Here is a 25685-nt window from a genome sequence, read left to right as displayed (position 1 = left end):
CTCTTTATAATCAAGGACCTTAGACCAGAACGTAAATTAGAGTCAGTCCTGGGAAAAAAGAGTCCATACTCATTAGAACATCAAACCTTGTCAGGGAAGTAGATGTGGAAGTAGATAGTTGTCAGAGCAATTTAACCAAGTGAAAGGTACTGGTTAGGCAAGTTGATACTATGCCAGGGGTAGAAGCATATCACTTAAATATTGGCATCTCGGGGTAAAGCCTTGTTCTATCTGGGTCTGACTCTGATGATAATAAATGAAGAATATCTACTGAATAAAAAATAACCACTAAGAATTCAATAATTCATAGTACTTTCTTTCCATCTTATCTAAAATTAATTTTGAATTCATTATTGAATTCATAGTAATTTCTTTTCATCATATATTTTCTATCAGAGTATGAATAGACACTAGAAAAGATTCAGGCACATCTCAGCCTTCTGATATTCACAATTTGAATATTAAACATGGCAATTCCTTCCTTATATACCAAGCAAGCAAGAGTAAAATTAAATGATGAAAAGAAAGCTTACAAGAAGAATTATATTGAATTAATGAAAATTGTCAAAAGAACAAAACATACTGAATCTGAAATACTATGGGGGGGGGGAAGAAGAAGGAAAAGGAGGTGCTGTACTATAGAATACCATGATAGATAGCATAGCAGTAAATTCTCTTGTTCCCTTACCATCACTAAAGACATACCCAACCTTGATCTATCAGAGCTTTATCCTAGAATGCCAACACTCAGGGGGGGGCATGCTTCTATCCCTGACAAAGCATTAAGCTCCAAGTTGTAGCTATAGGGTCTCAACTTTTATTATGGAGCAGCTTGTGCTAATGATGAGGCTCTAATGTATCTGATGGATTTGGACAAAACTTGGTCCAAATCTGCCATTTAAAACCTGTATTATTTTAAGTCACTCATATCATCTATTTAGATCCCAATTTCTCACCTGCAAAGTGAAAGAATTGGACAGAATGATCTCCAAGGTTCTTTCTGCCTCTGAATTTATGATCCTAAGGTCATGTATGTCTTACCTGATTCAATATTTTCTCTCAAACTGAAAAAGCAGGTTTTTTTTGAACCACAAATTTCTTTGTTTATCCAAGCATATAGTAAACAAAAATCAGAAAAGTTATCCATATTTGAATATACTAGAAGATACATACAGTAAATGAGTTCTTCCACTGGAAGTAAAATATCTCAACTTGACAAAGATAACAGAGACTAATCTTACCCAAGAGAAAATTTTCTGAGGTTTCGAGGGAGTCATGATAGAAAGCACGTACATGTTGAGACAACAAAGTTTCCCCCCCCTCCCTTCTTTCTATGGCTTACTTAATGAAAATAGACTAAAATCACATATATTATCTCGTGATATAGGAAAGATTATCTCTTCTCTCCAAAGGAAAAGACAGTTGTCAATACCAAAATAATATTCAAGTATTTAAAATTTGCCTTAGGTTAAAATTTATTCTCTCTACTTATCTCCTTTATAAATATCATATCTATATACATCTTATAAGTGGATGAACATAACCAACATTTTAATGTTTTACAATGCTTCTTATGGACACTATTTCATTTTATTTTGTTATCATAACAATCCTGATGTATTCAAGTGACAAATAGTTTTATCTCCATTTTATAGATGAAGTAACTAAGGCTCAACAAGGTTCCATAACAAATCTATGGCTACACCCAGCGAAAGAACCACTACATAGAATTCGCAATCCCTCTTATTTTTGTCTGCCTGCATTTTTTATTTCCTTCACAGGCCAATTGTACACTATTTCAAAGTCCGATTCTTTCTGTACAGCAAAATAACTGTTTGGACAAGTATACATATATTTTATTTAACTTATACTTTCACATATTTACATGCATTGGTTAACCTGCCATCTTGGGGAGGGGATGCGGGAAAGGAGGGAAAAAGTTGAAACAAAAGGTTTTGCAATTGTCAATGCTGGAAAATTACCTATGCATAAAATTTTTGTAAAATTAATTAATTATTTTTTTTTTAAAAGAAAGAAAAAGAAAATCTAGAAAGGGTTTACCAAAAAACAAACAAACAAACAAATAAATAAAACCAAATCTATGGTAACAGCCAAGCAAAGGCAAGCTTTGGAATGTTTCTGGACTCCAAGTTTTGCACTCTGTTATAAAACCCTCCTGAAAAAAAAAAATGAAAGTGATCTTGTCTTTGTTTTTCTTAAAATAATTTTATCTTCCACAAAATATGCAAACGATATGACATTAATAGATGCTTTGTGATAAAGGTACATAGAATAAAAGTAAAAATAAAAAGATGATTCTCAGATAAATAATGGTTTCTCTTTCTTGGTCCTAGATATAAAGCTATTGTTCGACCAATGGATATCCAAGCCTCCCATGCCCTGTTGAAGATCTGCTTAAAAGCAGCTTTTATCTGGATCATCTCCATGATGCTCGCCATTCCTGAAGCTGTATTTTCCGATCTGCACCCTTTTTATGAACAGAGCACCAATCAAACCTTTGTCAGTTGTGCACCATATCCTCATTCCAATGAATTGCACCCCAAAATCCATTCAATGGCTTCCTTCCTGATCTTCTACATTATTCCCTTGTTCATCATTTCTGTTTATTATTATTTCATTGCCAAGAATTTGATCCGAAGTGCTTACAATTTACCAGTGGAAGGGAACATACATGTCAGAAGGCAGGTAGGTGTTTAAAGATGTATCTATTATTATCTATGAAAGGGATCTTTTTGTCAACTTATGATTAATATATACAATGTGAGTTCTCAATGACATATGCACATGTGGCTCAGACACAGGGGGTAGACTGAGGCAGGGATGGAGTCAGGGTGCTGAGAGCAGGAATGGGACTCTGAGAGGGTGGGGTGAGCCTCTGAAGATGGGATGACCTAATGGGGGGAGGAACCCCAGAGATGGGGAGAAGCATCTTGATAGGATGGTATCTGACATTCTGATAGCTTGGAATGGGGAAAGGCATTCTGATATTCTAAAATATAAGATCTTTTATCCTTATCAAATATTCTGATAAAGAGGGAGGGGAAGTTTTGCAGGACTGAGCTTTGAGCTGATAATTATAAACTGAAGCAGAACAATTAGAGAAACTGAGTCAGGACTGGGTCAGGCTAATTAGGGAAACTGAGTCAGGACAATAAAAGAGAACTGTGGCATAACACCTGAAGTCATTGGCCCTCTTTGAAAATGAAGGATAAACAAGTTTTTGACAAGTATCAAGTCTAAGACTCAATCCTGGCTCTTCTTCAGTTCCATCTCAGAGTTCTTTCACCTATAGAACAGCTAATTCCAGTACTTAGTTGCTGTAATGCCAGAGAAATTGAGGCAAGACAAAGATTAGAGAGTTTTAATATTTTATTTATTGGAGAGCTTAATTGACTGACTGGACAAGACTCTCATCTCAAAGTATCCAGTATCACATGTGAGTTCTCAATAACATATATATACACATGGCTCAGCTACAAGGCAGGGGCGGGGCCAGAATATTGAGAGTGGGAACAGACTATCCGGGTCTGACAGGGTGGTGGGAGGCAGTCTGGTAAATTGGGATAAAGAAGAACAATGACATAGGGGATAGGGCATAAATTCTTGATGACAGAAGGAGTTAGGAGCCAGGAAATCTGAATTCCCCCTTATCTTGAGTCTCACATTAACAATTTATAAACTTAAAGCAAGTGACTCTCAGTCTTAATGAATTGGAGGGGGGGTTGCAAGTAAGGAGATTGAGACAGAACAATTAAAGAAACCAAGGCAGGACCAATTAGGGAAACTGAGGCAGAGCAATTAGGGAAACTGAGGCAGGACAATAAAAGAGAACTGTGGCACAACATGCAAGAAATAGTGTTCTCTCACTCTCTTTGTGTATGTGTGTGTGTGTGTATTAAATATATATATATATTCACATCCATTATCTCATTTAATCCTTTTGAGATGAGTGATAAATGTGGAGTCAAAGAACTTAAGATCAAATTCTTGCTTTGCTATTTGCTGCCTGTGTGACCTTGTGAAACTACTTTAACCTTAGTTTCCCCATTTTTTCAGAGAATTGAACTACAATTCCCTCTAACTCTAAATCGATGATTGTGGAAAGTAAACAATCACATGGAAGAGGTAGTAAAATCTCTTCCTTCTTTTCCCTTGGCTTTGCTATGTATCAAGAACCAAGAATCTCAGCTCTGGCTGGATCTATTGAAACATCCTGAACTTCTGTCTCAGGAGGAAGGTTGGCCATTGTTCCTTTGGTGTGAAAGAATAATTCATCTTTTTGTGCGCAATTGTTTTCTATTTGATGTTTTGATGAGAATTAGGTAAGGAGTACCTGGATGAAATTAGGATTAATTGAGGTCTAGTGGCAGGTTCGGGGTACAGGGAGTCAAATAGAGCTCTCCTGCAACCCCTTTGGATTTGGCGCAAGGATACAGAGTTAAATGAGGTCTAGTAACTGCACGAGAGTCCCCTGTAAAAGAATTTACAGACCCGAAAACCTAGATTAATAAACGAGGTTTATTTTGGGGTTTGGAAGTAAGGTTAAAGGTAGAAAGATGCCAGGGCCAGGGCTGGCACTGGGTGAACAGGAACCTTACCCATGGCCTGCGTAAGGATGCCATGTTTGAGGCTCCTGCAAAGAGTGGGCTCCAGGGTTCCCCTTTTTATAATGGGGGCTTTTAGTAATCTTGAAGGTGGGTGGAGTCCCAGGTTGGCTCCTGGCTAGTTAGACATTTTTCCCATCATCTTTTCACTTTCACTTATGGCTCCTCCACTATTTCCCCCTGTAACAATATCAACTAAAGAAAGAGAAGCCCATGATATCATTCAGATAAGAAACTGGTAAAAATAGAGATCCTGCTGATGAGAGTTATTCTTTTTCTCTTACTAAATGTGAATGTTGCAGTCTTTAGGACAGAAAAGAATACATATACCATTTCAATAAGGCTCAATTGGAGGGCTCAGCCACAGCATTCAATTTGTGGTGAAGGTTATGGAGGTGATAGGTTCAAAAGGGAAACTTCAATGAAATTGTCCTCTGAAAGCAGCCCTCAGGGAAGAATATCCCTTTCCTTGATTGTTCTTCCATTAAGGAAAAAAAAATGGCTTTCCCTCTTACAACAGAGGCAAGACAATCATAAGGCAAACAGTTCTTCAGATCTTTGGGAATTAAATATACCACAAAATAATAGTGTTTGATTTGTAGTGTATTTTTGAGGGGCTTTGTTTATTTTGGTCCAAATCTATGATTTCATCCGTGTAGGGCAGCAGTTCTCAAATTCTTTGATCTTAAGACTCCTTTACCCATTTTTACAATTATCAAGAACCCCAAAGAAAGTTTTATGTAGGATTTATCTATTGATATTTACTATATTAGAAATTAAAACATAGTAGTATTACAATGAACATTTTGATCTAAAAAAGTCTTAAGATACCACAATTTGGCATAGAGATTTCCTTGAGAGGAAATTTGTTTACAGAAGGTAATACCTCTTTAAATATTCATAAAAGATTACCTAAGGCATTCATTAAAGGTTAATAATTTTCCCCTAGCTATATAACCAATATACTTCAAATATAAGATTTAAACCTAGTTTTTCCTAAATTCCAAATCTGACTCTCTATCCACTGTATTTAATTTAAATGTATTCAAATTTAGTATTGTATTTATTAGTATATGTACATATACAAATTACTTAGAACTTGCTAAAAAGGCACATAAATTTTTGTAGTTTAGAAAAATGATATCATTTCTGCTTCTCCCACTCTTTTTCATGTAACCATATTTCATTGTTAATTCTTTTATAGTTAGAGCAGTCTATAATTCTGATGCTGCAATTCTTCACTCTGAATCACTTCATATAAGTTTTTCCCTATTTTTCTCTCTTCTTTTTATTTGTCTTTTTTATAGTGCAATAATAGTTCATTATATTGATAGACCGCACTTTATCCAGCTATTTCCCAATTCCTAAATGTATCAGGTGTTTATAGTCTTTTGCTATTTTATTAATAAAACTGCTATAAATATTTCTTTATAGCTAGGGGTTATGTATGTGTGTTTGTGTGTGTGTGTCTCTCTCTGTGTGTCTCTATGTATGTGTCTGTTCCCTTTAATAGCATTCTTTTAATATAGTCCTAGTAATGGGATCATTGGCTCAAAGTTACATTATTGTAACTTACTGACTATTGGCAGATAACATTTATTCATCATTTTATTAACAATTTAATAGAGGATCTATTTCTTTACAGTCACCACATTAAGTTTGATTTTTTTTTTTTTACTAACACTGTCAATTTGATGCATGGGAAACTCCATGTCATTGAATCTAACATTATGTTAAAAGATTTTGCACCTCTGAACCCTATGTTTGTGAAATGTAAATACAGTAGATTGCATGGAAAATGGCATAACCACAGAGTGCAGAGTCTTATCCAACCCAAAGAGACATCTTAGGTACCAAATAATCTATTATAAAGAAGATTTATCATAGCAAAAGCAAAACGACATGCTTCATCAGTATAGACTGGACTTATGATTTCATTGATCTAGGAAACTCTCAAAGAAAACTCCCTGATGCAAGTCGGCATCATTTCTGTGACATATATAGTCTTATAGAGTTACCTAGAACACTGAACGAGCATGTCACATAACTAGGGTCATACAGCCAGGATGTGTCAGCGGTAAAACTTGAGCCAAGTTCTCTCTAACTCTAGGATCAACTCCTTCTAGTGGGTCTATTTTTCAATACAGCAAAAAGATTGAAATAGATCATTTGCCACATAATTTATATTGAATTGTAATTTACTATACCTCTATATCGCCCTACCCCACCCCTTCCAGGGTTCAGTGCCCACATGCAACTCCCCCTTGTGGTGGGTCAACTAGCCTTTCTCTTCCCTACATCCCACACTCAAAAATTACCTTTCTTTCCCTTGAGATCAGAAGTAGTGGTCAAGGAAGAAATGGACCTGGTTAAAAAAAAATACTAAATTGTTCATGAATAATAGGGATTAATGAGCTGTTCCTCTGTTTTAAAGAACAAGTAGTTGCCAACAAGGCTTTAATTCAAAAATTGAATGGGGTATAATGGAATTTTGGGCCTCAGGAGTGAGAGAGTTGGAGAAAGAATGGGGAAAGAACCATCTTCTAAATTGCCACATACAGGTAAAAGTATGGATCTCCCTGCTCTTGGGATCACTGATAAAGGCTAATTTGTCCATCATTCTAAAGATCACTCATGCCACTTGAATGAATAACTATTTTCTATCAAATCATCTTTCCTGTACCTGTCCAGTCATTTCAGTTCTGTCCAGCTCTTTGTGACCCCATGTGGGGCTTCCTTGGCAGAGATGCTGGAGTCATTTTCATTTCCTTCTCCGCTCACTTCACAGATGAGGAAACAAATGAGGCAAACAAACAGTTAGGTGACTTATCCAGGGAGCGTGTGAGGCCCGACTTGAATCAGAAGATCACTCTTGTGGACTCCGTGCCTGGTGCTCTATCACTGCACCTTCCTCTTCCTATATGACAAACGTTATACTGGGAGGTACCTCTCTCCCAGGTGGTAACGTGGTGCAATGGAAAGTATGCTAAGGGTTCCGAACTATAAACCACTGGCAAATTACTGGCATTCTGGGGCAGCTAGATGGCGCAGTGGATAGAGCACCAGCCCTGAATTCAGGAGGACCCGAGTTCGAATGTGGTCTCAGACACTTAACACTTCCTCGCTGTGTGACCCTGGGCAAGTCACTTAACCCCAGCCTCAAAAATAAATAAATAAATGGATAGATAAATAAATAAATAAAATTACTGGCCCTCTGGGGTCAGCTTCCTCACCTGCAGAACAAGGCACAGGAGCTGGATTAGCTGGTCTCCAAGGTTCATTTTAACTATGAGTCTGGGATCCTAGAAGTTAGGATGTGGATAAAGTCTACCAACCCCTGCTGGAGGTTATTACTAACACAGGCAGTAAAGCAGGACCCGAGGGCTTGTGTCCCAGGAGCGAGCGGGTGAGATGGTGGGATGGCCTACTTCTGCTGTGCACCCTGCTGTGGAGTCCGAATGGGCGACTTGCCAGGTAACCAGAGCAAGAGATCTGGGTAGACTCCTGGGGTGGGTCACGTGAGCAGCCAGCGGACCAGTCTGGGCAGGACTGAATGGGGATGAATATTGTTGTTGGCCCTTCGTTCTCAGAGGACCACACAGCCGGGAGTTGACGCCTTAACTTGCTAGGAAAAAGATGGAGCGGAGTCGGGAACCCGCTTCTGCGGAGCCAATAAACCCTCTAGGGCCCTCGCTGAAATTGTTAAATGTAATCCTTTAAGCCATGTAATCAGCTTTGTTTTAAGCGCTCCCGGCGGCTGATGCATTGTTATCCCTTTTCTGTCTCAGCTAATTGCATTTGTAATCCCTGAGTTTCTGCTTGTCTCTCTCTTTTTGGGTCATTCAGATCGAATCGCGAAAGCGTCTGGCGAAGACCGTGCTGGTGTTCGTCGCTCTCTTCGCGGTCTGCTGGCTGCCCAACCACATCATCTATCTGTACCGCTCCTACCACTACTCGGAGGTGGACATCTCCATGCTGCATTTTATCTCCAGCATCTGCGCCCGGCTCCTGGCCTTCGCCAACTCCTGCGTGAACCCCTTTGCTCTCTACTTGCTGAGCAAGAGTTTCAGGAAACAGTTCAACGCCCAGTTCTCCTGCTGTGGGCCGGGATTGCTCCGGAGGTCTCAGAGTACCGGCAGGAGCACCACCTGCATGACCTCACTCAAGAGCACCAACCAGTCGGCGGCCACGTTCAGCCTCATCAATGGCAACCATGTCTGCCATGAGGGTTATGTGTAGAGTTGACTCAGGAAAGGTGGTCTCAGGCTGGGCTCTCTATCGGTCCATCAGAACTTTTAGCTCCTCTCACCCCTTTCCCTCCTGCTCGGATCTGGGTCTGCATGTTGGAGAAAACATCTGAAACCTAGAGAAGTTGGTCTTGACCGAGAGGAGGTGAGAAGGGAGGACGGAGCTGTGAGTGTCTTCAAAGAGATGACACCATGTACATATCTTCTACTGTGATTGGCCCAGGGAGATGCTTCAGCGATATGAATGCATGGAGGTCAGAGCCCTAAGCTCTAGCTTGCAGGCATAATTTACTTTAAGCCAAATAGGTGACTCTTTCCTTTTCCAAAGCAAGACAAAAAAAGAGATAATCGTTCAGTCTATCAAGTATTTCTTCTTTAGGGTTCTTGTACCACGGAAACTGCTTAGTGTAAAATGTGGTTTGATTTATCTTTCCAGGAAAACATGTATTGTTCTCAGTGAAGAGCAACTTTTTGTGAATCAAACATGGCAAGTATGTTGGATGTGCACCTGTCTAATGCTTTAGTGTTCAAGCTAAGGGGCCTTCTCAAATTAGAAAACCCAGACAAAATGAGGCAATAAAAGTTGCGGAACATTTATTGTTCAAGGTAGGCTGTTTTGTTTCCTTTGTCTTGTTATCTTCCATGCTTAGCAACTTGCCTGCTACATAACAGGACCTTAACAAACACTTATTGACTAAGTTCAAGGTAAAGCAGACAATTCAGAATTATCTTTACTTGCTCTCTCCCTTGTGTGTATGTGAATACATATTTTGATAAGACTGAATTCTTACCTTATGGCAGTCTTTTTTCATTTGGTTGCCAGAAAGATCTATTACTTAGAAATAAGCAGTTTGTTGTCAGAGGTAAAAAACACTAACTTAAAATTTTTACCTATTTCCTAGAGCTAAATATGTGCAGCTAAATATGTGTATTTATCTACATAAATAGGTGTAATATAGTATTTATTTATATCATAAATTTTTAATGTGATATTTAGGGAATAAGAAAGGGTAGGTGGGTTGTTGTGTCTGCCTCGTGAAGGCAATTAATTTAAATGTGAAAACAGTCAAGTGAATTTGAATAAAAATTTATTTACAGGTAAAAGTAGTTCACTTATGTTTCCTTCTCCCTCACACTCCAAAGATCAAAGCAAACTCCATCTGTTACATTTTATGGAACATGGATTTCTCTTAGAAACTGTATGAAAAATTTAAAGTATAACTTTTCAGATTTGTTTAATGGCAATCACCTTTCTTTTGCTCTGCCTCTTGAAAAGAGCTTTCTTTAGCCCAATATGCAGAAGAAAATCTATCTACAAAGTGATGAATGCATTTTTTTTTTTAAATTCATTTGTTGCTTAAAGGGTGATACTATAAGCAAATTAGAAGTGCAAGGAATGGGTTACCTGTTAGAGCTATAGAAAAGGGGGAAAAATTATGTCCATGCTATAGAGAACATTATGAAATACAAAATGCATAATTTTGATCATATTAAATTAAAAAAATGTTGTTCAGACCTAGTCATGGCAACCAAGAATAGAAAGAAAACAGAAAGATGGGAAACAAATTTTACGGCCAGTGTTTCTGATAAAGAATTCATTCTTCAAATATATAGAGAAGTGAGTCAAATTTATAAGAATGCAAATCATTTCTCAATTTACAAATGATAAAGAGTATGCACAGTTTTCAGATGAAGAAATTAAAACTATAGACATTTGAAAAAAATACTCCTAAGTCACTATTGACTAGAGATATGCAAATTAAAACAACTCTGGAGTACCATATCATGCCTATTAGATTGAATATTTTGATAGCAAAAGAAAATAAGTGTGGGAGAAAATGCGGGAAAATTGGGGATACTAATACACTGTTGGTGGAGTTGTGAACTGATCCAGCCATTCTGGAGAATGATTTGAATCTATGCCAAAAGGGCAATCAAACTGCATACCCTTTGAGACAGTAATACCACTACTAGGTCTATATTCCAAAGAAATCATAAAAAAGGAAAAAGGGCGCATATGTACAAAAATATAACAGCTCTTTTTGTAGTAGCAAAGAATAGGAAATTGAGAGCATGCCCATTAATTGGGGAATGGCTGAACAAGTTGTGGTATATAAATGTAATGGAATAGTATTATGCTATAAGAAATGATGAGCAGACTGATTTTTGGAAAAACCTGGAAAGATTTACATGAACTGATATTGAGTGAAGTGAGCAGAACCAGAAAAAAAAAAAATCGCATATAACAACTCTGATTGACTTAGCTCTTCTGAGCAATGTCATGATCCAGGACAATTCCAAAAGACTTATAATAGAATGTGCTAACTACATTTGAGAAAGAACTATGGAGTCTGAATGCAAATTAAAGCATATTATTTTCATTTCTTTTTGCTTTTTTTGGTTTTTATGGCTTTTCTTTTTTCACAACATGAATGTGACTATGAAATGTGTTTCCATGATGGCACATGTATAACCTAGTTCAGATTGCTTGCTATCTTGTGGAAGAAGAGTAAAAAAAATTTAAAACTCAAAATCTTACTAAAATGCATATTGAAAACCATCTTTAATTGTAATTGGAAAAATGTAATACTATTTTCCAAAAAACTGTCTCATTAAGAAAATGAATAAAAGTGAGGTTACAAAATTGGCTTAGTTGATTCAAATCAAGCTTTTCTTGTAGGCAGACTCCTGCCAATTTGCAAATAGGTTAATCCATTCTGCACATGTGCTTGAAAACAACCTATTCTTTGTATTTTGTCATGATGTTCATTGTCCTTGTGAGAAGCAAGTCACTTATTTCTTCAAGGCCCAGTCAAGAAATTTGTTCTTCCTTGGTTTCAGATAGTAGTTAATTTTTCCAAAGTTGTAGAACAACTTTGTTGTGGAACAACAAGTTGTGGAAGAGAGAAAAAATTAACTTGGTCTGAAGGGTATGTGCTGAAGGCAATATTTATGCAATGAATGGATAGGAGCATTTTCAGTTCTGATTGATGCCTTTCAGGCTCATCTGTTTGCTTCTGTCTTCTATGAGGATCACAATTGTGTCACAGAGTTTGAAACTGTGCACTTTTGTGATCTTAAAGACTTTCTTCTTTTTTTCTTCTCTTGTTGCCTTTTATATCATGAATCTAATTGTTTCAGTTCCACTCACCAAACTGCAGCTGCTTTGGAATCTTGTTAAACGTGACCCATAGAGGTCTAGACCATTAGACAAAGTCCATTGGTTTTCTCTGGAACTCTTCTTAAGAATGGGTCATATTGGCAATCTTCCAGACCTCTGCTGCAATGGTCATTTTTGACAATACGTCACACAATTTTCAGTCTAATGTTCAATGTGACTCCCTTCAAAACTCTAGGATTGCTGTGTGTCTCTTGATGATTTATTTTTAAAATTCATATCAGTTTGTAAAAAAATCAAGCTTTGATTCAAGTACTTCTGATCTCTCAAATATAAAAAGGTACAATTTTAAGGAAATTTTTTTAACAAGAGTAGAATAATAGGACAATATCACTCTTTGAATATTTTTTTATCAGAGAGATCAGAAATCAGAGGTGCTAGAGCAAACAGCAGTTTAAAAAATGTAATGTTGGAGAAACTGAGGCAAGATAGAGATTAAAGAGGTCTTGATATTTTATTTGAGAGGGAGAGATTGTGCTGGGGCCATGTTGCCTCCAGGGCTGATGTCTCAAAGCTTCCAGCAGGGAATATGAGGTTCCTATGTAATATATAAAAATACGTGGCTCCAAGCTACTGGGGTAGACCAAGGCACTGAGATCGGGATGGGCTATCAATCTGGTTCTGACAGAGTGGGAGCAGACACCAGACATTCTGATAAATTGGGATCAAGAAGAACAGAATGGGGGGAGGCACCTGACATTCTATAAATAAATAAGGAAGGTCTGGGGTCATGATGTCTAAGATAGAAGGTCTTTCTCCTTAGCTGGATTAAATGTTTACAATTTATAATCTTAGCATAGCCAGCCCTAAATTATATCAATTCTAATGATAGAAGGGAAGGATGATGTTGCAACCATGGGGATTGAGGCAGAACAAGTAAGAACTGAAGCAGAACAATTTAAAGGAAACTGAGGCAAGACAATTAGAAGGGAACTGTGGCACAACAAAAACACATAGCATAATCTATTCAGCAAGATGAACTACTAGCATAGTTCTATGTTCTAGTACTGGCATTGAGAACAGAAAGACAGAAATAAAAAAGTGACCTGCCCTCAAGAAGTTTACATTCTACTGAAGAGATGTAATATATACAATAGTATAGTATAAATAGAATTGGAAAGGAAGAGACACTAATAACTGGGAAATAGGGAGAAATTTTAAAAGGCAGCAACTAACTTGAAGCTTAAAGGAAGATAAGGATTCTGAGAGGTAGAAATAACAATGGAATTAATCTCTGGCATGGAAGATAGTAGTGAAATTGCATGATCTAGAGTAGCAAGTTCAAGGAATGGTTAGTAGTCCAGGATGATTTGGAAAGCAGATTTAGTGAAGGAGAGTAATTTCAAATGTCTGGAGTAGAAACCAGATTATGCAAATATTTCTGTATTAATTGCCTGAATCAATATGATAGGATCAAAGTAGCAATTCCTAATTCAAAATACAAGGCACAAGGCATGGGTGATGAATTCACAAGGACGTTCTCTTTTCCAAAAGATACACCTGAGCAAACAATTTCTCAAAATTTCTCAAAAAGTCTATGAGATCAGACCTATGAGATCAGACCCTAGGCCTGCAGGGCAGGAAGGTCAGGCCCTAGGCCCAAGTTGCAGGAAGTCGCATGATCTCTAGGCCTAAAGGTCTATAGGGCAGGCACAGGAAGTAGGCAAAATTGGTGACTGTAATGCCAGTGAAACTGAGACAAGATAGAGATTAGAGAGTTTTTAATATTTTATTTGGATTTCTGAGAGGGAGAGATTGTGCTGGGGCCATGATGCCCCCAGGACTGATGTCCAAAGCATCCAGCATCGAATGTGAGTTTTCAATGACATATCCTTGGCTACAAGCTTGGGGCTCTAAGACAAAGAGGGGTGGAGCCCAAACTCTGGTGATTGGGAATCTCCAAGCAGGGACCATCAATCCAGTTCTAACAGGTTGGGGGGGTAGGACCATAAATTCTAACAAACTGGGAGTTAAGGATGTGCCCAGCTTAAGAGCCAGGAAGTCTGAAACTTAGAGTTATAAACAATGCCAATTAGGTATCTGAAGTAGGACAAGTCCTAATTATCTCAGTTCTAGTGGGCAAAAAAGGAGGGTTGCAACCAGAGAAACTGAGGCAGAACAATTCAGGGAAACTGAGGCAGGACAATTCAGGGAAACTGAGGCAGGATAATTTAGGGAAACTGAGTCAGAATGATGAGGTTTAGAATTGGGGTGCCTAAATGAAATTAGGTTTAATTGAGGTCTAGTGGCAGGTTTGGGGTACAGGGAGTCAAATGGAGCTCCCCTGCAACCCCTTTGGATTCAGTGCAAGGATACAGAGTTAAATGAGGTCTACTGATGGCACAGAGTCCCCTGTAAAGGAATTTACAGACCCGAAAACCTAGATTGATAAAGGAGGTTTATTGTGGGGTTTGGAAGTAAAGTTTAGTTAGCAAATTGAGGGTAGAGATAAAAGGGCACCAGAACCACAGTTCCAGTGGGCAGAAATCCTTTCATGGCTGGCATAAGGATGCCATGTTTGGGATCTCTGCAAAGAGAGGACTCCATTTTAGCTCTTTTTATAATAGAAGGCTTTGGACCATCTGAAGGGGCTCGTGGGTGGAGTCCAAGGTTGGCTTCCTGCTTGAGTTATAGCCAGGGTTAGAATTTGAATAGAATTCAATGGGTTTTTAGATAAGGAGGAAACTGTTCCTGCTTGGGGTGGGGTCCTTTCCCTGAGGCAGAATCCTAAGGGGTTTTAAGAGTTTGGGGTTTTCCTATCAACCCCAAAACCTAGATAGATAAAAGAGGTTTATTATGGGGTTTGGAAGTAAAGTCTAGTTAGTAAAATTGAAGGTAGAGATAAAAAGCACAGGAACCAGGGTTCCAGTGGACAGAGAATCTTTGGCATACCAGGCATAGGAATGCCATGTTGGACCTCTGCAAAGAGAGGGCTCCAGCTTGGCTCTTTTAAAGGGGACTATTGGGTAGAGTCCCAGGTTGGCTCCAGGCTGGGTTTCAGCCAGGGTTAGAATTTGGATTGAATTCAATGGGTTTCGGGACTGAGCCAGATAACAAAGATGAAACTGTTTTTGCTTAGGGTGGAGTCACCTTCCTGAGGCAAAGTCCAAGGAGGTTTTCTCCTTTAAGGATTTTTCAGAGTTTTGGGGTTTCCTCATCAAGAACAATTTAGGGAAACTGAATCAGGACAATAAAAGGGAACTGTGGCACAACATGACCATTGGTCAATGATTTTTCAGTCCATCGAATGAAAAGAGTTGGGTCTTTTGCTATTTAATCAGATTCACTATTTCCTGCTCACTAGGCCAGGTACATCCTGGGAGATGGGAGCTGAGAGGCTCTTATGTCTGCTCAGGTGTACTTGGGTCTCACTTTTGTTCTCTGCAGAAATTAGAACTGGACCGAATAAATGATTTTTCTTTGTATCTCAAGACACTTCTGAGTAGTCAATTTGGGTGAAGTCCCTCATCCCTCACACCTTAGAAACCCAAAATTCTTCTCCCTAGAAGAGGTTGTAGTTTAGGGACAGTTCCCTAGTAGCTATAAAACCCTTCTTAAATAATCAATCCTAGACCTCCCAAGACTCCCAAGAGTTCCAATTTGGAGCCTCCAATGCTCCCCAGAGCTGTCTTTTTACACTGGAGGGACACTAAAATTGTTCATGCCTAGCTTCTAGAGATAATTACATTTAGTGCTCATGTCTTTGAAAAAGAATTTTTTTTTCTTTTTTCTGGTGAGGGGGGAAAGCATCTGTGTTTATTCAATTGAGGGGCACTACCTTTCAATCTATTTTAGATGGAGCCTCCCTGAAGCAAGTAACACAACAATGATAGATTAAGCAATAAACAAACTTCAGCCTTCTGAAAAAGAAGGAACAGTTGCTTTTGTGGGTCTTGGACCTCCTAAGGCTCCCAGCACAATCCAGACAAAGAGTGCTTATTGAGAAGCTTATTTAGTAACTTAGAGCTTAAAAATAAATAAATAAATGTGAGTTTACCCCTTTCTATGTATCTCACTCCACTATTCCAGGGAATTTTTCCTCCTTCCCCAAGCCTACAACCTTGTTTTAGCTTCATTCAATTGCATAGTATTTACTTCATTTTCATTAATCTGAAACCTTTTAGAAAAATATGGACTAGCTTCTTAGCTCAAAAACAAAGCTCAGGTTGTTATGGAAATCAGCCTTTGGTGAAAAGGAATTCATTTGACTGAGAGTCATGGATTTTGCCTTGAATTCCAAATGCCTTATTTATACTGAAAGTTTAAGCAGGCTAATTGATCTCTGAGTAATTTTATGCACAGAATTAATCCTTCTGGTTTACCTGTGACCTTTGATTGTGTGCTAAATTTTGAATGCTTTTTTCAGTCTCTATGCTCAATCACCTTTGTTCTATGTCGAAATTAGAATGATTTTACTTATAGACACTTAGAATTATTTGCATAGGTTTTATTTGTATTCTAGCATAAGTGGGAAATACTATGCTTGGTCTTTTTCCCCATCACTTTCTACCTCAACAAAGTCATGATAGATAAGGTGATTAGAAAGGATGTGTTACATGATCTTCGAGTTGCTTGTTGAAAAGAATGTTTTGTGTATGTTCCCATAAAAACTGTAACTAAGAAAGGGCAGTTGGGGCTTTCCACCCAGAATACTGTCATTTGCTATCTGTATAGAAACACCAGCATTTAGTAACTTGGTGGCAAAAGTGGATTAAAAGAGGAGGATATCAGATGGATTACTAATGGAAGCCTCTTCCTCAAAGCCCTTCAACTAAGTATTTATTTCACTACATTTACTCTGAGCATGGTTTGTAGTCCTTGCTCCAGGTGGAAAAATTCCTGCTTAAGATTGGAATCTATAACATGAATTTATTTAGAATTATAGCCCTTTAGAACTGGACTAATTTCGTCTAGATCCTTCATTTTACAGATGAGAAGACAAAAGTCCAAGAAGTTTCTCCACAATGGCTTAACAGCTGTCCAACTATGCAAAGTTTTTGTCTGTGTACAAGCCAGTCTATGAACCACAAAGAACGCAAATTCTAGGATTTCTACTATCAGAGCTCTAGGTTTCTAAGGCTATATGAATGTGTGTGTGTGTGTGTGTGTGTGTGTGTGTGTGTGTGTGTGTGTGTGTGTGTGTATGTATTTTCAGGACCAGTGGGTATTGATTCTAAAACATCTCCATTATCTGTCTCAAATTTTCTCAAAAAGTATTAAGAAAAATGTCTTCTGGGACAATTACAATATAAAAGATTTTGTTAGAAATGGACTACTTAATACCTTAATGCCTGTGTTTAAGAGGGAAAACCTCCAGGATTTCAAACAAAATTGATACACAGCCTACCTTTCCCCCTTGTGATATTCCAATTAATAAAGAAGAGGGAGGCTTCAACTGTTATTGTTGTTTAGTTGAGAGGCCCAGAATGTAAATGCAAGCCACATTTCTCTGCTTCTACTGGGTTTCCCATTGACCAGGAAGGTTTTTGCATGTTCTTGCCGGCCACATTCATAATGTGTACTATTCTTGTGTAATCTAAACACCCTTGAAACTCTTCAGGATATCCAAGGACAGATAAAGGCAACATTTTCCATAAGTTCCATCCAACCTGCTTGTTGCCTCAGCTTTAATTCTTAGAATTATGATTAAATCCTACTTTCTGATTCCAATCCACAAAGGAGGCAAGAGAGTCTATTTGGTAAGAATTTATGGAGGCTTAGCATGGACCTTGTGCTATAAATTTTAATGTGGAACTTTTACATGGTTTTGTTTTAGCTGAATCCACTTACTTAATAGGGAAAGTCAATTCTCAATACTCATTTAAGAATTTAAATTTAACTTTTCCACTTCAGTGGGATTTACAGGGCTAACATATTAGTAAATAAGAACCAGCTTTCAGCTTAAAGATCTATTAAAAAGCAATCAGCCTGATCCACAAAGCTTAGCAACCAAATCTACTCTGCTCAAAATCACCAAAAAAAGACCAGAGAATTGTAAAGAAAGAATTTATGTCAAGGCAGTCCATGTAGATAATTCTTTCTAAGTGGTTACTTAATGTTCAAGCTGCATGAAAATCATTGGACTACATCCCAATCCATGAGGTTTGTTTTTTATTTATTTTTTATTCTATAATGTCATGGGTCCTGAGTTCAGACCATAGCTTTTCCATTTGTAATGGTATGACTTCACACATCCTTGAAGCTGTTTCCTTATCTATAAAATGAAGAAGGCGGGGTAGACCAGCAGGGTTGTAGCCAGAATCATATTAAAATGTATGGAAAATACTCAGCAAAATAAATAAATGAAAATACAATAGAACAAAGATAATGTTAATGTATGGTTTTCCGTGCCAATATTCAGCTACACGGATCCTTATGTACCCCAATTCTATTTACACTGGATACTACTCATCTAGACAATCTTAAAGGCTCTAATTGCTCTAATACTGCATGATATAATGATTGTATTTGGACTTAGAGTTAAGAAGGTCTGGGCTAGAATTTAGCCTCAAACATACTACCTAGGTTTCCCTAAGTCACCTAATCTCTCTAAAATGAGGATAATTACAGCACCTGCTTCATAGTATTACTGTAAGACTCAAATGAGACTCTACATTTAAAGTTCTTGGCCAAGATTAGGGCAGTTAAGTGGTATAGTAGATAGAGCACTAGACTTGGAACAAGGAAGAGTTTGTGAGTTCAAATCTAGCCTCAGAGTCTTACTAGCTATGTGACCCTAAAGTCACTTAATCCTTTTTTGCTTCAGTTTCCTCATCTATAAAATGAGCTGGAGGAACAAATGTCAAATAATTCCAGTATGCCAAGAAAATGGGGTCACAAAGAGTGGGGCACAACTTAACAACAAAAAGCCACCATTAAACTAGGCCACTGTTCTGATGCTGAGTCCTGCAGAGGAGATGCTAGGTATTTACCATTCATGCATTCAGTATTTTAGGTAGGCTGGAAAGAAGAAAGGATGGAGGAAAGAGCTGAGGAAAAAGATAGGTACTATGACTTAGAGGCACCAAAATTTAGAACTAGAAAGGACCGTAGTCTTTTTACTAGTCCTCTCCTTTTTACAGATGAAAAAACTGAAGCTCCCAAAAGTGTTAATTGGCTTGCTCGTCATACAGGTATTAAGTGGCAGAGGTAATGATAAGGTTTGGTGCAAAGCAGAGAGTTGTGGGAACCCCTTTTGGACAGCACAGGTCCAGCGTGAAAGAATTCACTAACCTGAAAAGTTAGACTGGCAAAAAGAAGTTTATTGGCACTGAGAAGTCAGCTTTTGCTAGGTGGCTGATTTGCTCAATGACTAGGTCCTTACAGACGTAAAGGTCCAGCAGAGGAATCATGGCAGAGCGATAAAGAAGGATTAATGCTGAGATAAAAGGTGTCTTCTTAGAAAGCAGGATTCTTGCAGGCAGCTACGCCAAGGAAAGGTCCCTTGGAATGGCATGATTCCTGCTTTGGGGCCTCTGCAAAGAAATGAGCCTCAAGTTGCCCTTTTTTATAAGGAATTTGAAACTGAAGTTTCAATTCAATGAAATTCCTTCAATGTTGTCATTGCCTCAGGCCTAGATGAGACTAATAAGGTTTAGATTTAGGGAACCAAAATGAGATTAGGGTTTCTGGTGGTCAGGGAGTTAAATGATAAGGTCTAGTGGCAGATTTGGGGTTCAGGGTTTGGCTCCCCTGCAACCCCTTGAGATTCGGCACAAGGGTAGGGAGTTTTGGGGACTCCCTTCTGGCAGCGCAGAGGTTCTCTGTAAAAGAATTTACAGACCTGAAAACCTAGATTGACAAAAGAGGTTTATTATAGGAATTGGAAGTAAGGTTAGAAATTCTGATAGAGAGACATGAAGTCTGGTTAGAGAAATAGGTGAGGATAAAGATACTCTAACACTGAAAAAGAATATTCCAATGGACAGAGGCCCTTGGCATCCCAAGCACAGACTTGGCATGTTTGGAACTTCTGCAAAGAGAGGATTTTAGTTTGACTTTTTTATATTGATTGTCTTAGTGGGAGCTGGGACAGTGAGCAGATCAGAACCAGTGGGGGCTGGGCAGCCCAAGCAAGTGAGAGTGGGGGCTGGGACAAACGTGGATCTCCTATTAAAATTCAAAGGGACGGTTTTTGACTAGGATTTGTTATTGAATCCAGGAAAGACAGCTTGTCTGGGGAGGATATGCCTCAGCCAGGAGGGGCTAGGAATCTGAAAGGAATCAGAGATCTTAAAAGGACCACAACTCACTTTAAGACCACTTAGTGGGAGTGGTCTTGAGCCAATTTTCAGCTCAATAGAGGTTGATAGCCCACCAACATAACAGAACAAAACCACTTTATCTTGATTCCCTGAGGCAGACCTCTCCCAGAGGAGTTTCTCTAAAGTTTAAGGAGCATTTTCCCCCTTCAAGGAGTTTCTCAAGTGTCTACCTCATGGCTTCCCCCTCAGATCCGGACAGTTTCAGGGTTCCCCATCAGTACGACTCCAAATCTGGTCCTGTGATTCCAAATCTTATGTGTTTTGAGGGTTTTTTCCTCCACTGTACCATGCTGAGTGATTACTTTAGAAGCATTCAATACCTTTCAGATCAGAGAAGAACTGCTTTTGAGCATTGCTTACTAGAGTTTCAAGGAGAGAAATTTCTGCTATTAATGAGCTATTAAGTTGAAAAGCATATAGAATTATAATTTCATTTTGTTGCAATGTGCACTAATCCATGTTTAATTCTTTGGACATACTATGCAGTACTGAGAAGCGGGCTCATCGGACTTCCCTTTGTTTCTAAATCATACCATTCCCCTAGGAATATGTCTAGTTTACTCTGGTATAAAAGAATGAGTGAATGATGCACTTGCTGGAAAACAGAATTGAGACACTTATTGGCAAGTTCCACGCTCAAAATCATAATGAAATGGAAGGTTAGGGGAAAGAGTTAAATGCCTTTTTACTAAAACAAACACAAACAGTTCCATTTTGTGGAAATTGATTGCTGGTAATAGATATTTTGCTCTCTAGAGGCACATGGGTTACCCCTGCCCCAGAGTATATTTTTCTGGAAGTTGAATGTGATGGTCAGTCTCAATTGAGAATTAGAATTGAGATCCCTCTGAAAGATCACTAGAAGTCCCAGGTCTCATATATTGAGTTCAGATACTGGTTTCCAAAAGCAAAACTGATTACCCACTATAGTAACATGAGGAAAAATTAAGTGAGTGAAGACATTTCAGGAAGGACAAGTTAGGTCTTCTTGTACAGGAAGAGCTGAGCACAAAAGGAACAGAGCAGGAGGGATCTGTGAGGAACAGGGAGTAATGAACATGAATTTCCTATCTTTTATTGTTGTGCCACAGTTCCCTTTTATTGTCCTGATTCAGTTTCCCTAATTTTCCTGACCTAATTTCCCTAAATTGTTCTGCCTTAGTTCCTAACTGTAATCCCCAATCCTGCTACACCACTCTTCCCTTTTAATCATCAGAATGTTTGTTAGGATAAAGATCTTATATCTTAGACATCATTAGAATATCAGGTGCCTCTCCCCATCCCAATTAAATAGAATAACAGGTGCCTTTTCCTCTCTGGTGCCTCCCCCCAATATGTCATCCTCATCCCAGGTGCCTTCCCCCATTATGTCATCATTCCTGTTACCCTATAAAAGAATCTTTATATCTGATACTGGTTGCTGGTTCTTGAAGACAGCCCTGGGACCAAATCATGGATCCATTTGGTCCCAGTAAATCTCTCCCTTTCAAACAAAATATTAAAAATTCTCTAATCTCTATCTTGCCTCAGTTTCTCCAGCATTACATTTTGGAGGCTCCCCAGCAGAAATGTAAAAACAAATGCCTATCCAATGTTCCCGTAATAATGACTTTACTAAGTGACTGAGCTAAATGTCCCAAGGAATAACCATCTTCATGATCTTAGAAGGCTCATAATCCTAAGGAATCAAGTTGGACACATCCATCTTATTCTTTTGGAGTTAGATTCCATCATCCAAAATCAAAATAGTCTAGATTTAGGCAAAATCAAGATCATCTATCCATTAAAGCTTTTGGAAATGATAATTTTATTACACTATGAAACCCCATTCAGTTAGACCTCATTAATCTATTATGTGTGATCATCTTCTAAAACATAATTCCTATGATTGGGGAAAATAAAAATATTTTTTTAAAAAGTATAATTTAGGACTTTTGTGCATATTGTGTTATTAACATAGATATATTGTGAAACTGTATATTTTTATTAACTTATTTCATTTTATTATTATGCACAAATTTTCACTGGCACCACAAATAAAATAATGTCATAAAAAGTTGTCATAAAATTCTATGAGTTTCTTTTGAAATTATTCTGCAATTAGACTTTACCAATTTGTTCAGAGCTCTTCTTTATGTTCTTCAGATTCATGAGGTTTTATGTGCATAAAAACAATTGAAAGTTCAACTATTTAAAAACATGTATTATTTAAGAATTTATCTAAGCAAAGCATGTAGTTGCCTAATAAATATTTATTGAATCGAATGTCATTTTGTGTTTTGGTCTAAATGTTGAACTCTTCTATTTTCATAGATTGTAACTGTGATTATTAATATATATTGTAAATATTTATCACTGTGAAAAAATGTCCTACATGCTAATTTACTTGGCAAAAGTACTCTATGTAATTGTTAACTGTACATAAATTGAGAATTGTTACTTGGCTTAATCCCATTTGGAAAAGATATTTTTCAAATGAGAAATTCACATTTAAGACAAAGTATGTTTCTGTGAATGATTCAACTCTCTTGCAATTCAATACAATAAAAGTTCAGCTATATGAATATGAAAAAATGGCTGTTGTATATTTCCAGCAGGAATTATTTTTCAAACAATGCTTTGAAATGCTTATGCTTTAATATTTCATCATGCGACTGATATAAAATCAAATCCAATGATACTGAATGAATATTCAAGTTGTAGATGTGAAATGAACTGTATATCTTGATATAATAAAGTATGCTTGATGAAATAAAGTGATAATAGAGTCTTTTGTTTGTATGAAAAAAGTCAACAGCATTCTATTTCATATCAGTCTTTGGGTGTCTATCTAAATAACAATATAAGAAAACTTTTTCATTCATTTTCATTAAACAAGATGAGAGTTATAAGTTACAAGCTCAGGATATTTACAATATTTTCTGCCTGGAGTTTTTTTTTTTTTCCCCATTCTAATCAGGACCTTGTTTCTTGAAAAGAATGGGGAATACAGGGTAGGAAATTAGCTTTTATACAGAAGCAATTAGGATAGTGGTAGTTTTAGATAGGGAGAGAACAAAAACTGGAGCTAGACGGCTGCTCTTTCAGTCAAATAACAAGAAGCAGATTTTTTTTCTTTCCTCATTTCTATACAATACATAGATAATCAGCCCCAGCAGATCCTTAGGCCTACATATGTCGCAGCCATTAAAACTACCCCAAAGTAAGTACCATGAATCATGAGAATTTCTTCAAGTTTAAATGTTATAGCTAAATTTGGCAAATTTCAATGATACAGGGAGGGAGGATTTATAAAAGAAAAAGGGAGTTCTGAGGAACTAGTTCATTTTATAATAGTGTTATCCAACAGGCATATAGTGTACTCTAGATCTGCTATGAAATACCTAACTGGGTTATTAATTAATCAATTAACAAACACTTATTAAGTACTTATTGTTTGCCAGACATCTCATTTAGTGATAGGAAGAAAGTCAGAAATAATCCCTGTTTTCCAGGAGATTTTATTCTAAAGGAGAGAGACAATGTGTATATAATTAAGTACATAGAGAGTGGATTAAAGGGATCATTAAAGGGAAAAGTTCCAGAAGTTGAGGGGACTGGGAGAGATTTCTTGTACAAGGTGGCTTTTGAGTTGAATCATAAAGGGTAATGGAGACAACCCATATTGATGGAAAACATTGAGTGTAGTGTACAAGGAACAGTTAGACAAATATGACTTGATGGTGAGGTACATGGAGGGGATTCAAGTGTGAGACAACTGCAAAGGTGGAGAAGGGTTTTGAATGCTAAATAAAGAATGTTATCTTTGACCTGGAAGTAATAGAAAACTATTAGAGTTTCTTGATAAGTGAGGTGAGATGGCTTCAAATCTATGTTTGAGGACAATCACATTGTTATCTGAGTGGAAAATGGATTAGATTAGGAAGAACAATTAGAAGGTTCTTAGGAAAATTCAAACAAAAAGTGTTGAAGGTCTGAATGGTAGCTTTGAGTGGAAGGAAAAGAGATAGAGACATACACACAGAGAAAGACAGACAGAGAGAAAGAGAGAGTGACAGAAAAAAAAAATAAAAGAAGAGAGGGAGAGAGATACAGACAGACACAGAGAAAAGAGAGAAGAGAGACAGAGAAAAGAAACAGGGAGGAGGGAAATGGAGAGAGAGGGAGAGAGGAGACAGAAACAGAGAGGAAACAGACACCCACAAACAGACAGACAGACAGACAGAGACAGAGAGGAGAAAGACAGAGAGGAGAAACAGAGACAGAAAGAGACAGAGAGACAGAGAGAAGAAAAGAGAGACAGTGATAGAAGAGGAGAGAAAAAAAGAAGAGCAGAAAAAGAGAAGGCAGAAAAGAGACAGAGAGGAAAGAGAAACAGAAAAGAAAGAGAAAGAGATGGAGGTGAAAGACAGAGAAAGAGAAAGAGAGAGAGAGAGCAAAATTGATCTGCCACAATGCAGAAATCATAGAGGTAAGAAAAACATTGGCTTTATTATTAGGTTTAAGTAATCACAAGTTCAAATCTCAGACAAAAATAATTAGAATTCTAACAAGTAACAGAGAAATAATTCTTTTACATATTGCAATCTTGTACATTTCTCTCAGGCCATAAAAGTTAAAGAAAAGATTAAGAACCCCATGCTTCTTTAAATGTTATAAAAATCAAACAAACAATTAAGAGTCATAATCTCATAGCTAACAAACTTAATCTATTGAACTCTGTTTGAAGATTTAGTAAAAGCTTAAATGTAGTCTTCAAATATTAGAAGGACTTAATCATGTGGAGAAGGGACCTTTATAGAGGATGAAAGTTAGAGGGAATCAGATTTTCACTCAATATAAGAAAAAACTTTCTAAAAAATAAGAGCTATCATCAAACCTTGTGTGGTATAGAAGCTTTCCTCATTGGAGGTATTCAAGTAGAGACATCAAATAGATGAAACTTATCATCAATGTTATAGAGAGGATTCCTATTTCAAACCTATTTAGAGCAGATACATCAAAAGTCATAGAATGATAGATTTAGGAATCCTAGAATTTGAGAGTTGATAAAACCACAGTAGTCATTCTATCTAATGCACACAACAAAGAATCCCCCACTATACCATGTTTGATAAGTGGTCATTTGAATTTTTCTTTTTTCTTTTTTCAATTATTTGTATTTGTTTCATTAAATTTTTCCTAATTACATGTAAAAACTTAGCATCATTTTTTAAAATGTTGAGTTCTAAATTTCTCCTTCACATCCTTAGCCACTTTTCTTGAGAAGACAAGCACTTTGGTTTTGGTTAAACATCTGAAGTCATGCCAAACATTTTCATATAGCCATGTTCCAGAAGAAAACAAATAAAATTTAAAAAAAAAAACCAAA

The 25685-nt window shown here is 37.4% G+C and overlaps 1 protein-coding gene across 2 annotated transcripts in view; it reads left to right on the top strand.

Moving 5' to 3' along the window:
* GRPR (gastrin releasing peptide receptor) overlaps nt 1–23013 on the top strand; it is a 68510-nt gene extending 45497 nt beyond the window's left edge. For both annotated transcript variants that reach the window (XM_074299912.1, XM_074299911.1), the window contains 2 exons: nt 2355–2706; nt 8472–23013. In XM_074299912.1, coding sequence (XP_074156013.1) covers nt 2355–2706; nt 8472–8864 — 745 coding nt within the window. In that variant the 3' untranslated portion in view covers nt 8865–23013. The remainder of the gene's footprint in view (nt 1–2354; nt 2707–8471) is intronic.
* Nucleotides 23014–25685: the final 2672 nt, after the last annotated feature.

Source organism: Sminthopsis crassicaudata, chromosome 3 (assembly GCF_048593235.1).
Source record: "Sminthopsis crassicaudata isolate SCR6 chromosome 3, ASM4859323v1, whole genome shotgun sequence".
Classification (NCBI taxonomy): Eukaryota; Metazoa; Chordata; class Mammalia; order Dasyuromorphia; family Dasyuridae; genus Sminthopsis; species Sminthopsis crassicaudata.
This window is presented reverse-complemented; position numbering and strand designations above follow the sequence as displayed.